This window comes from Phascolarctos cinereus, unplaced genomic scaffold (genome assembly GCF_003287225.1).
Source record: "Phascolarctos cinereus isolate Bilbo 61053 unplaced genomic scaffold, phaCin_HiC Scaffold_3;HRSCAF=262, whole genome shotgun sequence".
Classification (NCBI taxonomy): domain Eukaryota; kingdom Metazoa; phylum Chordata; class Mammalia; order Diprotodontia; family Phascolarctidae; genus Phascolarctos; species Phascolarctos cinereus.
Genome location: NW_027555736.1, coordinates 171,056,987 through 171,069,955, shown reverse-complemented (window position 1 = coordinate 171,069,955; position 12,969 = coordinate 171,056,987). Strand labels below are relative to the sequence as shown.

General features: G+C 41.6%; 1 protein-coding gene across 1 annotated transcript in view; it reads right to left on the bottom strand.

Annotated features, from left to right (window-relative positions):
- Positions 1 to 4,772: 4,772 nt before the first annotated feature.
- The window catches only part of SLC7A8 (solute carrier family 7 member 8), a 79,400-nt gene continuing 71,203 nt past the window's right edge, over positions 4,773 to 12,969 (bottom strand). Inside the window, exons 9-11 of the mRNA XM_020964301.2 lie at positions 11,903 to 12,052; positions 8,658 to 8,835; positions 4,773 to 7,145 (exon numbers count right to left, since the gene is read on the bottom strand). Of these exons, the coding sequence (XP_020819960.1) occupies positions 6,976 to 7,145; positions 8,658 to 8,835; positions 11,903 to 12,052 (498 nt within the window). The 3' untranslated portion in view covers positions 4,773 to 6,975. The remainder of the gene's footprint in view (positions 7,146 to 8,657; positions 8,836 to 11,902; positions 12,053 to 12,969) is intronic.

Genomic DNA, 12,969 nt, shown 5'->3' with positions numbered 1-12,969 from the left:
TTTGCAGATGAGGAAACTAAGGCACAGAGGATTTAAGATTTGCCCAAAGTCATAGGGGTAACTAGTGTCTGAGGAAGGATTTGACCTAATTTTTTCTGACTCCAAGACCGGTGCCTATTCTCTCCTCAGCAGGACAGGCCTCAGAGTAGGCAGCAATGACTTTAGGGGTGTTATTCAAATGCCACTCAGTCCCAAAACCTCTCTCCCCCACTGGCATTCCATGAGGGCCTGAAATTCTTCCTCTTGGAGTCACTGATTTGGGTTACGCCTTTTTCTTCAGAAGACCCCTATCAGGAGGTAGCTGTTGCCAGGAAGGGAGAAACAAATTCAGTCTTAAAATAAATGTTCAATAATTGAAAAAAATTAGTTAAAAAATAAAGATATAATCACATGCACAAAACAGATTTGTTTTACAAATTACTGTGGGACCTGGGTACCTGGCAAAATTAAATTGTAGAGGCTACTTGGGGATTGGGAGGGGTGAGTTTTCTTGAGGGTTCAGGAGGGCAGGCATGGGTGGAATAACAGTTGATAGCTGGAGAGGGGAGATAGAAAAGAAAGCAAAAACTCCTTTTTCACAATATTATTTCTCTGCCTGACGTATCTTATGGCACAACAGAGAACCTTAGAGTAATGGTGGATCACAGAATGTTTGGACTGGAAGAAGACCTTAGTCTAACCCTTTCATTTAGTTTTTAAAACTGTTTTTGTTAAAACTTAGCAAATAATGTCAAAGAAGAACAGAAGAGGATTGTATATGAAAAAACCCGTGAACTTCTATTATGTTCAATGCTTTTGTTTGTTTTGTTTTTTAAGTAAACTACCACTATTTTCCACCCAGCTGTACTCCTCTGGATTTCACTAGGTACTTCAGGAACCTCATTGTCCTGCCAGATCACATCAGCTTGGAGCTCATACCTGCCCAGTACCTCATGCTCCTGGGGCTCCTCCTTCCCTCTTTAACAAGAGGGTGGGAGGTTGGAGATCTGGAGGGCAGCCAGGCTTGCCATCTCTTCATTTCCCATCCAGGTGCATTCCTCTGAAGTTCATCATGCTCCCCTCACTGGTTTCTTTTTATATGTATGCTATCTTTCCCCTAATGGGAAGATTGTGAGCCCCTCTTAAACCCCAGTGCCTTCCTTCTGTTATTTCCTATTTATCCTGTATATAGCTTGCTCTGTATATATTTGTTTGCTTGTCTCCCCTTTTAGATTGTGAGGTCCTTGAGGGCAGGGACTATCTTTTTGCCTTTTGTATCTTCAGCACATGGAGCAATGCTTGGTAGGCACTTAATAAATGTGTTTATTGGCTGACTATTGACTGATTGACTCAATTCTCTAATTCAGTGGGGATAAAATCATCTGTGCTCCGCCGTTATATTCAGTGTTTAAACATAGATATTCAATTTAACCTAATAGTGACAAAAATGGTCTGCTTGTCTTTTCCTGCTTCTGTATGTTGTGTGTGCGTGTACGCATGTTTCATTGGCTAACCCATTTATTTTACAAGGGAGTCAAAAAAGGCCCAGAGAGATGAATTAATCTTCTTGCAGGTGGTGGCAGAACCAGAGCTAAATTCAATGCCTTCTAATGCCGAGCCCAGGGTTCCTTCCAGACTGAGGCCAGCAGGGAGGAGTCCAGCAGAGGCCAGCCCTGCCGTGGGTAGCTCCAAGTCCGCCAGGGAGGACAAGGGGCCCCCCCTGCACTGTGTGTAGTGCTTACTCAGTAAATGTCTGAGGATAATTTTAATTGCACTGGAGAGAGGATCTCCAAAGCCCCTTCCAATGCTACAAGTTCATGTGGCTGTTCTGGAGGCCCTTGGGGCAGGTGCTGGGGAGGTTTGCAAAAGTGCAGGTGGACTACCCTAGCCCGACCAGGCCTGCTCCCCAAGCTAGAAAGTCATTGTTCTGTGGGGCTTTACAGATCTTGAGCCTGCCTGAAAAGTTGACTGAAACCTTGGCCTAAGGTTAGCTAGCAGCAGCCCCTATCCATCCTAGGCAGGAATGTATCCAATCTTGCCTTGACCAACAAAGATGGCATTTAAAAAGTAACTCTATAACCATCCTCAGCCACCTCCCTTATATTTGGAGTTCTTCCTTTTATCAAACCTAAATCTATGCTTCTTGTTATCTGTGCTCATGCCTTCATATCTTGTCCTCACGTAAATAGAGATTGGCTGGTCACTACTCTCTAATAAATAAATAATTCCAGTTTGTGTAATCTTTCCTCCTGAATTTTATCCTTGATATTATCTTTGAAAAGCTTTTCAAGGCTCCTCTATCAGTGGGAATTCACTCCCCTTCACTCTTTCCTAACCAACTTCATTTGTCATTGCTTTCCATCTTGTCTTTGTCCTCTTTTTTTTCCCTTGGCAATGCAGTTAAGTGACTTGCCCAGGGTCACACAGCTAGTAAGTGTCAAGTGTCTGAGGCCAGATTTAAGCTCAGGTCCTCCTGACTCCACTGCCCCACCTACTTGCCCCTGTCCTTCCCTTCACACTCTCCCCTCCACCCTACCTGGAGTGTCTTCTTGCCTCTTACTCACCTATTCACATCCATCCATGTCTTTAAAATCTATTTTGACTCCCTTCTGCCATGCCCCTGCTGACTAAACATCCCACATTCAGTTTAGTCATATTTCAGTCCTGTCTGGCTTTGTGACCCCTTCCTAGGGTTTTCTAGGCAAAAAGTTTATCTTGTCATTACAAAGAGATTGCAAGTTCCTTGAAGGAAGGATTATTTTTTTTCCTTTTGTTTTCACCAAGACTTCTACTAAGGAGATACATATTTTAAAATGCCTTAAGGTCTGGTGATTCATTAACATGGGTACTCCTTCCAAAGAGATCACAATCTATCCAGCCCATTAATTCCATGAAATAACAAAAATAATTACCATTTATATGGTGCCTACAGTGTGACAGGTACCATGCTAATTGCTTTACAAATATCATCTCATTTGATCTTTACATTAATCCTGGGAGGTAGGTGCTATTACTATCCCCATTTTACAGATGAAGAAACTTAGGCAGACAGCACTTTAATGACATGCCTAGGATCACATAGCTAGTGTCTGAGGTTGGATTTGAACTCATCTTTCTGAATGCAGACCCAGAGCTCTCCATTCCACTACCACACCATTACTAGTAATAGTAATAATTAACATTTATACAGAGTTTACTATGTACCAAGAGCTTTGCTTTTATCCCATTTGGTCCTCTCAACAATCCTGCAAATATATTACATCCAGTTTACAGATGAGGAAACTGAGGCAAAGTTCAGTGTCTTGCCCAGGGTCACATAGCTAGTGTCTGAGGCTGGATATGAACTCAGGTCTTCCTGACTCCAGGACTGGAGCTCTACTACATCACCTAACTGCCTCTAGTTACTAGTGACCAGAAAAACTCATCCATCTAGATTTAGTGACACTGGTCCTCTGCCTGCAGACGCAGTTCTGTCAGTCAACAAGCATTTATTAAGCACATACTGTGTGCCTTGAAGCTTCTTTTTCTAGGCTCTGCAGGGACTCCATTGACATAGCCTTGGAGACCTCTCGGCTCCATTTCACATCATGCTGACAGAGGAGGGCTTCCCAAATTTAAGTGGATCCCACTGAAGGCTTACTGGAACTTGTCCCAGAAGAAGTGGGAAAACGTACCTCCCTCCCTCCTCTGCTGAAGCAGGGGACTGAGTTTGAAACATTGCACATCCTGGGAGTGTCCTTGATTGTGGTTAGTTTTGCTGGACTAATTTTTAAAAAAAATTACTTTAAAAGATTACTTTTTCATTTGTTGTTACAAGGCATAGCTGCTGGACAAAGGAGTGGGAAGATATGTAGAATGGTGATAACGAAAACAAAAGCTATGAAAATATAAAAAGAAAATTGCTCACTCTAAATTTTTAATAAATTTAAATCAGGAAGACCTAGGTTGAAACATATACTTAATAGTTGTGATTATGTGCAAATCACATGCTGCCCCTCCTTGTGGCTAAGTTTCCTCATTTTAAAAGAGGCACAATACTTTTACCACTAGGTAATACTTTTTTAAAAAAACACAAACTGAATCAGTTAAGTATTGCAGTGGACAGAGGGCTAGGCTTGAAGTCAGGAAGACTCAAATTTGGTCTCACTAGTTGTGTGATCTTTCATCACTGTCTACCTCAGTTTCCTCAACTGTAATATGGGGATAATAGCACTTCGATCATGATTGTTGTTAAAGATCAAATTACACACACACACACACACACACACACACACACACACATAGTTAAGTGAATTGCCCAGGGTCACACAGCTGGCGAATATCATGTGTCTTGAGACCACATTTGAACTCAGGGCTTCCTAACTTCAGGGTCCGTACTCTATCCACTGCGCCATCTACCTGCCCCTAAATGAGATATTTCTAAAGCACTTAGCACTGGTGCTTGGCATATAGCAGGTTCCCTTTCCTAGACTCAAATGAGACAACATATATAAATTACTTTGCAAATCTTTAAAGACTATGTAAATGTCAGCAATGATCACTATTTTTGGATGAAGAAGGTAAGCTGTACATTCCTGAACTTTGTTAGGAGGTAAGTCATCCTTAGTTTCAGAAGTCAAAGACAACTGTTTAGCTATATGATATGGACTTGGGTCAGTTTAAGGTTGTAAAAAGTGGGGGCCTCAAGAATGTCATCCTGAAATGGGTATATCCAGTAATGGACGAAAGGGCTTGGAGGGGACCCTGCCTTCCCCAAAGAGTATCATTTAATCTCCAAACACCATAACATTGCATTTTCTATTTTAAAAATTTATTACATCAAAAACAAATACAACCAAACCTAAAACCCAAACCAACCCAAAGATACAAGAAGATTGTAATCGAGGCTTTCTTGCCTAACCCAGAAAAAAAATCTGAAAACAGTTTAAAAAACAAAAGAAATAGAAATGCCAGCTTCAAAAATATTTATCCAAAAAGTAAGGCATCCACTTTACAAAAAAAAAAAAAACAACAATACAAGTAGAGGAACAGGTTGAAGGGGATGGCCTCCTCCCCTGCACCTTGGCTGCTTGCTCTTATCAAAACCTGGGCCTTGATTAATCAATCATATGAGGCAGAGGGGTAGAGAAGGATTACCTAATGTAGGCTAGAGGTTAAAAGTAGTGGGGAGGAAAAATGGAGCTGTCTTTGGAATTCCTAGTCCCTAGAATGAATTGAGATTTCAAAAAAGGTACTTCCCTAGCTACAGATTTATGTGGGGATGAGTGGTAAGGGACAAAGTCTGGAGAACGAGGAAGGAATTAACAGATCTCAGAGAAAGCTAACTGGGGATCCAATTTCCATGGACCCACGATCTCTAACCCCACAGGTATGGCTGAAAAGGTTAAAAATTAGCCTTAAAACAAAGGACCAATATCATATTTCTATAAAACCCATGGAAAACCAACTAAGACATTCAGTATATCTGTCTCAAGACATAGTGAGGGACTTAATTTCCAACATCTTGGGTAGCCAGCTAAAGGAACTCCTTTCTTCCACAGTGAGGAAGAAAGTAGATGCAGAGTTATTATTTTCAGACATATCTCTCTAAGCTAGCCTCCATCCTCCCTCATAAAAGTCCCCTTTGTCTCTATATTAGTGGTATGTCCTATCTTTGGAAATAAGTCCTGAAGGAAGGTAGGGGGAATGGGAGGTACTGTTTGGATTGGAGTGTATTTATAGGGGAAAGAAGTCTAGAGGGTTGCTTGGAAAGAAAGGGGAAGATAAAATGGCACTGGCCCTCACCTCAGGACATACTCCTCCCCATGACCTATCTCTCAGATCCCCATATCTGAGAATGAGATCCCCTGTGAGAAGTGGGTAGCTCCAGCAGAGAAGGAAGGATGTCTTAAGGGAGAAAAATGGGAAGATTCATGCCCTGATCTTGAAGTTGTCCCAGCCTTGATTTCAAGCTGGAGACTCTCCCTGTAGGGAGAGGCTCTACCCCAGGGAAGAGATAGTGTAAATCTGCAAAATGGCAGCACTGAGAGGTGCAGTTGGGGGTCCTTGGGGACAGAGAAGGGTAAATACCAGTGATAATTACCAAATATCTCCTTCCCACTAAGGACAGCCCTGAGGCAGAGAGAGCTGCTAAACCCTGTTACTAGTAAAAAAAAAAAAGCCACTTCTGTGAAACCAACCAGGAAACAAGTTTCTCTGGGTTCAAAAAGCTTTGGCACCAAACTGGGGGGAGCATACAGGGAACACTACAGTCCCTGTAATCTGGGACTTTGCAGATCTGTTCCACAGGCTTGGGGTGTGCTTGAATGCTTGTGTGTAGGGGAGGGGGAAGGTGAGGCAGGGGAAGAAGAGGCAGTGCTCATCCTTCATTGGTCCTTAACCCTAAAGGAAATTTGTACATGTCTGACAAGGAGCTACAAGTAGTCAAGACCAAGTGTGTGTGTGAAAGCACCTATGTCCTTTCTCTGAGACTCCTGCACCCTATGACAGGATCACAAGCTGCAGCTGCCATCAGTTCCCCTTCCCTCGAAGACCTCTGGCTTCCATGTCTGAGTTGTTCCTCCTTCCCAACTCAGGCCTCTGTTCCTTAAGCTTAGAAAGGGGAAGGAGAGAGAAGGCAATACCAAAAATGGTTGGATTCCTGAGGATGCTGCTCCAGAGGTTTTTGCCTGCTTGTGGGCACCAGGATTTGCTAAGGATAATATCTCTGGATGGCCCTCACTCTAAAAGTTGGGGTCTGTGTAGAGGAGATATCCCATGGCTAGACTTCCTCTCCCCTGCAGTACTGGTGAATGGTATTCCTACATAGACCCTACTGGTCTCTGGCTGGTTCTGTGGGTACAAATTACAGTGTCTTTATCTACCATTTCCCTCCCCTACCTCTCTGACTGCACGCACCTAAGAACAGTTTTGGGGTGAGGGTAAAGAAGGAGGCTGAGTGAAGGAGTTGAAGGGGGAATCAAAGGCTAGAAAAGCTCAAAGAAAAGCTGCTCAAAATCAGGGTCGGGATGAATCGGTTGACTCCGGCCCACTGGGGCCAGTCGATTTGTAGATGGGTTGCCTCTGTTCTTTCATGTCATCAAGAGATTCCTCCTCTTTCGATGGGCTCTCATCCACCTGGGGATACACGACCACACACAGCTTCTGGCTCAACGAGGTCAGGGATGCTGAGAAGGTGGGAAAAATGCAGGAAGATCAGCTCCTGGGACCGAATGTGATTCACCATGCAGAATGAGGTGGGATTGGCCCCCAAAACTCTCCTTACCGGAACCCCGCCTCTAATGGAGGAAATCCCATGAGCCCCACCCACCTGCACCTTCACTTAGGATCAAAATGTACAGATTCCTTCATCTGATGGCGCATTCTTCTTAAGATTACTAACTCACTCTAGCCCAAGTCCTGACAATCACTACCTTAGAGGCATTTCATTCTCCTCAATGCCACCAAAGATGGCATTTCCCCCAACTTAGGAGGCTGACTGATTTTTTTCTTTGGGAGGCAACTGGGGTTAAGTGATTTGCCCAGGGTCACACAGCTAACATCTAAGGTCAAATTTTAATCTCGGTCCTCCTGACTCCAGGGCCAGTGCTCTATCCACCTAGCTGCCTCCAATTTTTTTCTTTTAACTTCTGAGGTGACCTCCCCTCATGCATTTTTGGACTAACTGATTTTTTTTTTGGGGGGGTGGCAATTGGGGTTAAGTGACTTGCCTAGGATCACATAGATGGAAGTGTTAAGTGTCTGAGGCTGGATTCGAACTCAGGTCCTCCTGACTCCAAGGCTAGAGCTCTATTCACTGCACCACCTAATTGCCCCACCTCATGCATTTTTGTTCATTATAATTATCTATGTGTCTATATATCTATGTAGAGAACAACTGTGGTAGAGTGAATAGAGGGCCAGATTTGGAGCTAGAAAGGCATGGGTTCAAGCCCAAACTCTGGACACATACTGGCTGGCTGTCTGATCTTGAGCAAGTCACTTAAACTCTTGTGTCTCTAAGCAACTCTTTAAAGATGAATAACACCATGTACCTACTAGGAGTAGCTATTTTTTTTTTCATTCATTGTATTTAATTCCCCAGCACTTAGCAGGACCCCAGGCCAGGGTATACAAGTATAGAGAACAAAACATTACTTGAAAGGGTCTTATATTCCAGAGTTATTAATTGATTAAATGACTATAAATTACAAAGCAGGTGCTGATCTGAATTGGAGAAAGAAATTTCCTATTTTCTGCCTGAGAGTTCCCTATACTAATAAAAGTCCTGGGGAAGAGTGGGATGGAAGGTTGTTGCTATTCAGTTGTGTCCAACTCTTTGTGACCCCATTTGGGATTTTCTTGGCAGAGATACTAGAGTGGTTTGCCATTTCCTTCTCCAGTTTATTTTACAGATGAGGAAAATGAAGCAAACAGGGTTAAGTGACTTACGCAGGGACACATAGCTAGTAAGTGTCTGAGGCCACATTTGAACTCAGGACACTGAGTCTTCATGACTCCACGCCTGCTACTCTACTCACCACACCACTGTGCACCTAAACCACCACTGTGTCTGCCCCTATTAATTGATTAGATGACTATAAATTACAAAGCAGGTGCTCATCTGAATTTATAAAATGATTTTTCCCCCGGGAGTTCCCAATACTAATAAAACCCTGTGGAGCAATCCCCAAACTTACCTATGAAGTCATTGAAACACTGGGGTTTGTGCTGCCAATACACACCGAGAAAGTAGACAGGGACACCTGTCATCATGATAGCCAGGCCAATGCCACAAACCACGGGCTCCGACCACAAACTAAAGACCAGCAGGAAGGCCCAGAACAGCAGGTAGACAACAGGAAATAGCAGGCTTATCTGGTGGACAGATTTGAGATCCTGTTAGCCACAAAGTCTTATGAAAACATAATGGGGACACTAGACACTAAGATGTCTATCTCCCCTCCACTGCTCTGGAGGATCTAAATACCATTGTTCCTTCTCAGGATTAGAGTAGGCATTTTTTCCAGCCCAATGTGCAGCCATGATAAGGCTATGATTCAGCCACACATATCAGTACGACCTGCCCACAAACCCCAGGCCTACCTAGAAATTTATAACCTTTGCTTGTCCTTTTATTTAATTTTAAATTGTATTGGTATCACTTATTTGAAATTTATCACTTCCCTCACTCCCTGAGCCCTGTAACAAAAAAAAGAGAGGGAAAAAAAGTTTGGCAAAACTACCCAACATTATCAACCAAGTCTGATAAGGTGTACAATGTTCCACACCCAGAGTCAGTCTTTAACCTCAACAAAGAAGGGAGGGGAATATTCTCTCTACTAGTTCTTTCTAAGGGACTCTGGAATCATGGGGAGGCTAAAGGTATCTGAAGCAGAGTGTTTATCTGATATAGTAGTTCCCAAATATTTTCCAGTAACTAGTCTCCTCTCCCCCACCTGCAACACCCACAGCCTTCTATTATATACTCTAAAGCCCCAAGCAGTTGAATCCTGATAGAAACAGATGATTGGAATGGAGGTGGATTCTACGTCTGCTGGTAATTGAGTCATAACCTATGAGTTTGAGAAACATTGGTGTGCTAAGGTGAAGAGCAGGAGAAAAGTAGAAACATCTAAGTAATAGTTCCAATGTCATCATCCTCAGGAAATCCCCTATGATCCCTTCAGTAGGAATGACCTTTCTCTTCAGACCCCACACAGCGTGTGTGTGTGCACACCAGACATTGGCCAGACATTCTCTGCTGCATAACATATATAATAATTTTTATTGTTTGTCATCACCCATTAGACTGAAGGATACATACTCAGATTGGCTTTTTATTTGTTTTCTGATAAAGGTGTGTGATCAAAAGTTTGGAGACCTCTGATCTAGCAGAGGGAAATGGAAAAGAAAAGAGATCAGCTTTTTTGGAATACAGAATATTTGTCAGAAAGTATTGGGAAATAAAGGGGAATATGCCAATATGACATTTATACAGCTCATTAACAAATATGATCTCCATTAAACATAGGAGGGAACTGAGGGTCAGACCAGTCAAAAATAACCTGTCCAGTCACAGAGGTAGAAAGTATCAGAGACTACAATCTTCTTATCTAGTGTTACTTCTATATAACACAGCACCGTCTCTGGGAACTATAGATCTACATCATGGAGGATATTAAAAGTCAGACAGGAGTTTAGACTAATAATGAGAACTGTCATATCCTTAATGCTTTACATACACTATTGAATTTGAGTGAAATAAGAAATTGCACAGCAATCTTTTGTGTTAGGTACTTTTGCTACTTTTATCCCCATTTTACAGGGAGGAAACTGAGCCTTAGAGGTTAAATAGTCATGACAACAGAGCTGGAAGGAATCTTAGAGACCAACGAGAGTCCAACCCTTCCATTTCCCAGAGGCAAAGGGAAGTGAAGCCACTTGCTCCAAGCTATATAGCTAGTTAGAGGAAGAACTGGGTCTATAGCAACTATATGAACACAATTACAAAACATTTTTCACACAGATAAAGACAGATCTAAACAGCTAAAAAATATCAGTTGCACATAGGTAGGCCAAGCTAATAAAAATGACAACTCTACCTAAATCAACTTACTTATTCAGTGCCATATCAAACTACCAAAAAATTATTTTATATAGCTGGAAAAAATATAATAAAATTGATTTGGAAGAACAAAAGCTCAAGAATATCAAGAGAATAAAAAAAAAAGCAAAGGAAAGTGGCCTCGCCGAACCAGATTTAAAATTATATTATAGGGGGCAGCTAGGTGGCGCAGTGGTATAGACTACCAGCCCTAGAGTCAGGAGGACCTGAGTTCAAATGCGGCCTCAGACACATAATACTTCCTAGTTGTGCGACTCTCGGCAAGTCACTTAACCCAACTGCCTCACTAAAAAAAAAAGGAAAGAAAAAAAACCATATTATAAAGCAGCAATCATCAAAACTATTTGGTAGTGTGTAAGATACAGAGCGGTGGATTAGTAGAAGAGATTAAGTACGCAAGACACAGAAGCAAAATGATTATAGTAATCTACTTGCTTGATAAATCCAAAGATTCCAGGTTCTAGGATAAGAATTCACTATTTGACAAAAATTGCTGGAAAAACTGAAATAATATGGCAGAAACTAGGCATAGACCAACATCTCACATTGTACACCAAGATAAAGTTAAAATGGGTACATGACTTAGACATAAAGGGTGATAATAAATATTTATAGCAGCTCTTTGTGTGGTGGCAAAGAATTGGAAATTGAGGGGATGCCCATTAACTGGGGAACGGCTGAACAAGTTGTGGTATATGAATGTAACAGAAGAAATGATGAGCAGGCAAATTTCAGAAAAACCTGGACTTACATGACCTGATGCTGAGTGAAATGAGCAGAACCAGAACATTGTACACAGCAACAGCAACATTGTTCAATGATCAACTATGATGGAAAATGCTATCCACATCCAGAGACAGAACTAGAGTCTGAATGCAGATTTTCACTTTTTGTTTATTGTGGCCTTTTCCTTTTGTTCTGATTCAATTTTCACAACATGACTAACGTGGAAATATGTTTAGTGTGACTATGTATGTATAGCCTATATCAGATTGCTTGCTGTCTTGGGGAAGGGGGTTGGAAGGGACAGAGAAAAATTTAAAAGTCAAAATCTTATAAGAAAATAAATGTTGAAAACTACCTTTACATGTAATTGTAAACAACAAAATACTGTTTAAAAGGGGAAAAAAAAGGATCCAGGCCTCCTAATTCTCAACGGGTTTGCACAGATATAATGTGAAAAAAGCTAAACAAGCTAAAAATTGCTAAAAAAAAAAAGAAGCTCCTCAAAGAACAACAAGCAGATTTGTGGACTAGGGCTGCTCTCAGCCAGGAAAAGTTGAAGGGCAAGGGGCATTGGAATTATCAAGATCTCACCTTGATGGGGCGGGCGATATTAGGTTGCTTCCATCGCAGGACAATTTGCCCAGCAATTGTGACGCCATAGAATAAGTAATTGATGAAGCCTACATAGTTGATGAGCGTATATATGTCACTGGTCACCAGCATCAGCAGGGTAGAGATACACTATGAGGAAGAAAAGAAGTGTGGTTGAATTAGTGGTCTGAAAGGTATTTAGAAGGGACTTTGACAGGTCCCTAGATTCTTGATAGCCTCAGAATCTAAATGACGCCATTTTATAGATGCCCAGGGAAGATTCCCTTGCTTCCTTCAATAAGTTGCTCCCCTGACCTGCATTTCTTCGTAATATCCTTCCTGTTACAACTGATGAAAATTTTCATTTTTTTCTCTTGAGTGGAGATAGAGAACAAGTCATCAGCCTTTGTAAAATACCTTTTCATAGTATAAAAAACAGAAACTAATCCCTTTCATCCCTGTTTTGTCTTGATTTAATCATTTTACCTCCCATTACAACTTTTTCGTTGGTTTAGTTTTTCAATCATCTTGGCCATCATGTTCTCTTCAACAGCTCTTGGATGGAAGAGTCCAGTCCAGTATGGGGTATAATTTTCTATGGGGAGTCTGATCAATACTGAGGATAACAAGAGGGCTCTCATGGTTCTAACAAGTTAGATTAGTGTAACCCCACCTCAGTTCCATTGTTTATGATTGTACCACAAAATTAACTGATTCAAGCACTGCTTGTGGTCCACAAACCCCCTGGCATCAATCCCCAGCCTCATTTACATTTTTGATCATCCATATTTACATCCTGAATTATTTGGGACCTTTTTTTTCTATCAAAGTAGAAACTACTACTTTGTCTACAGATACATTGAGCTGTATTTCTGCTAATTTCTGACCAAATTTCAAATAACCCAAAGTAATTTTCCATTGTACACTTGGGACTGGAAATAGGAAATAATTCAAAGAAGTTTTAACGGGGAAAGTTTCTTCCATAGAATCCCTCTAAATTTCCCTTCTCTGGAAACGATGAGTAGGATGCTAGCAGAGAAACCTGGAAAGACTTACGAGCTGATACA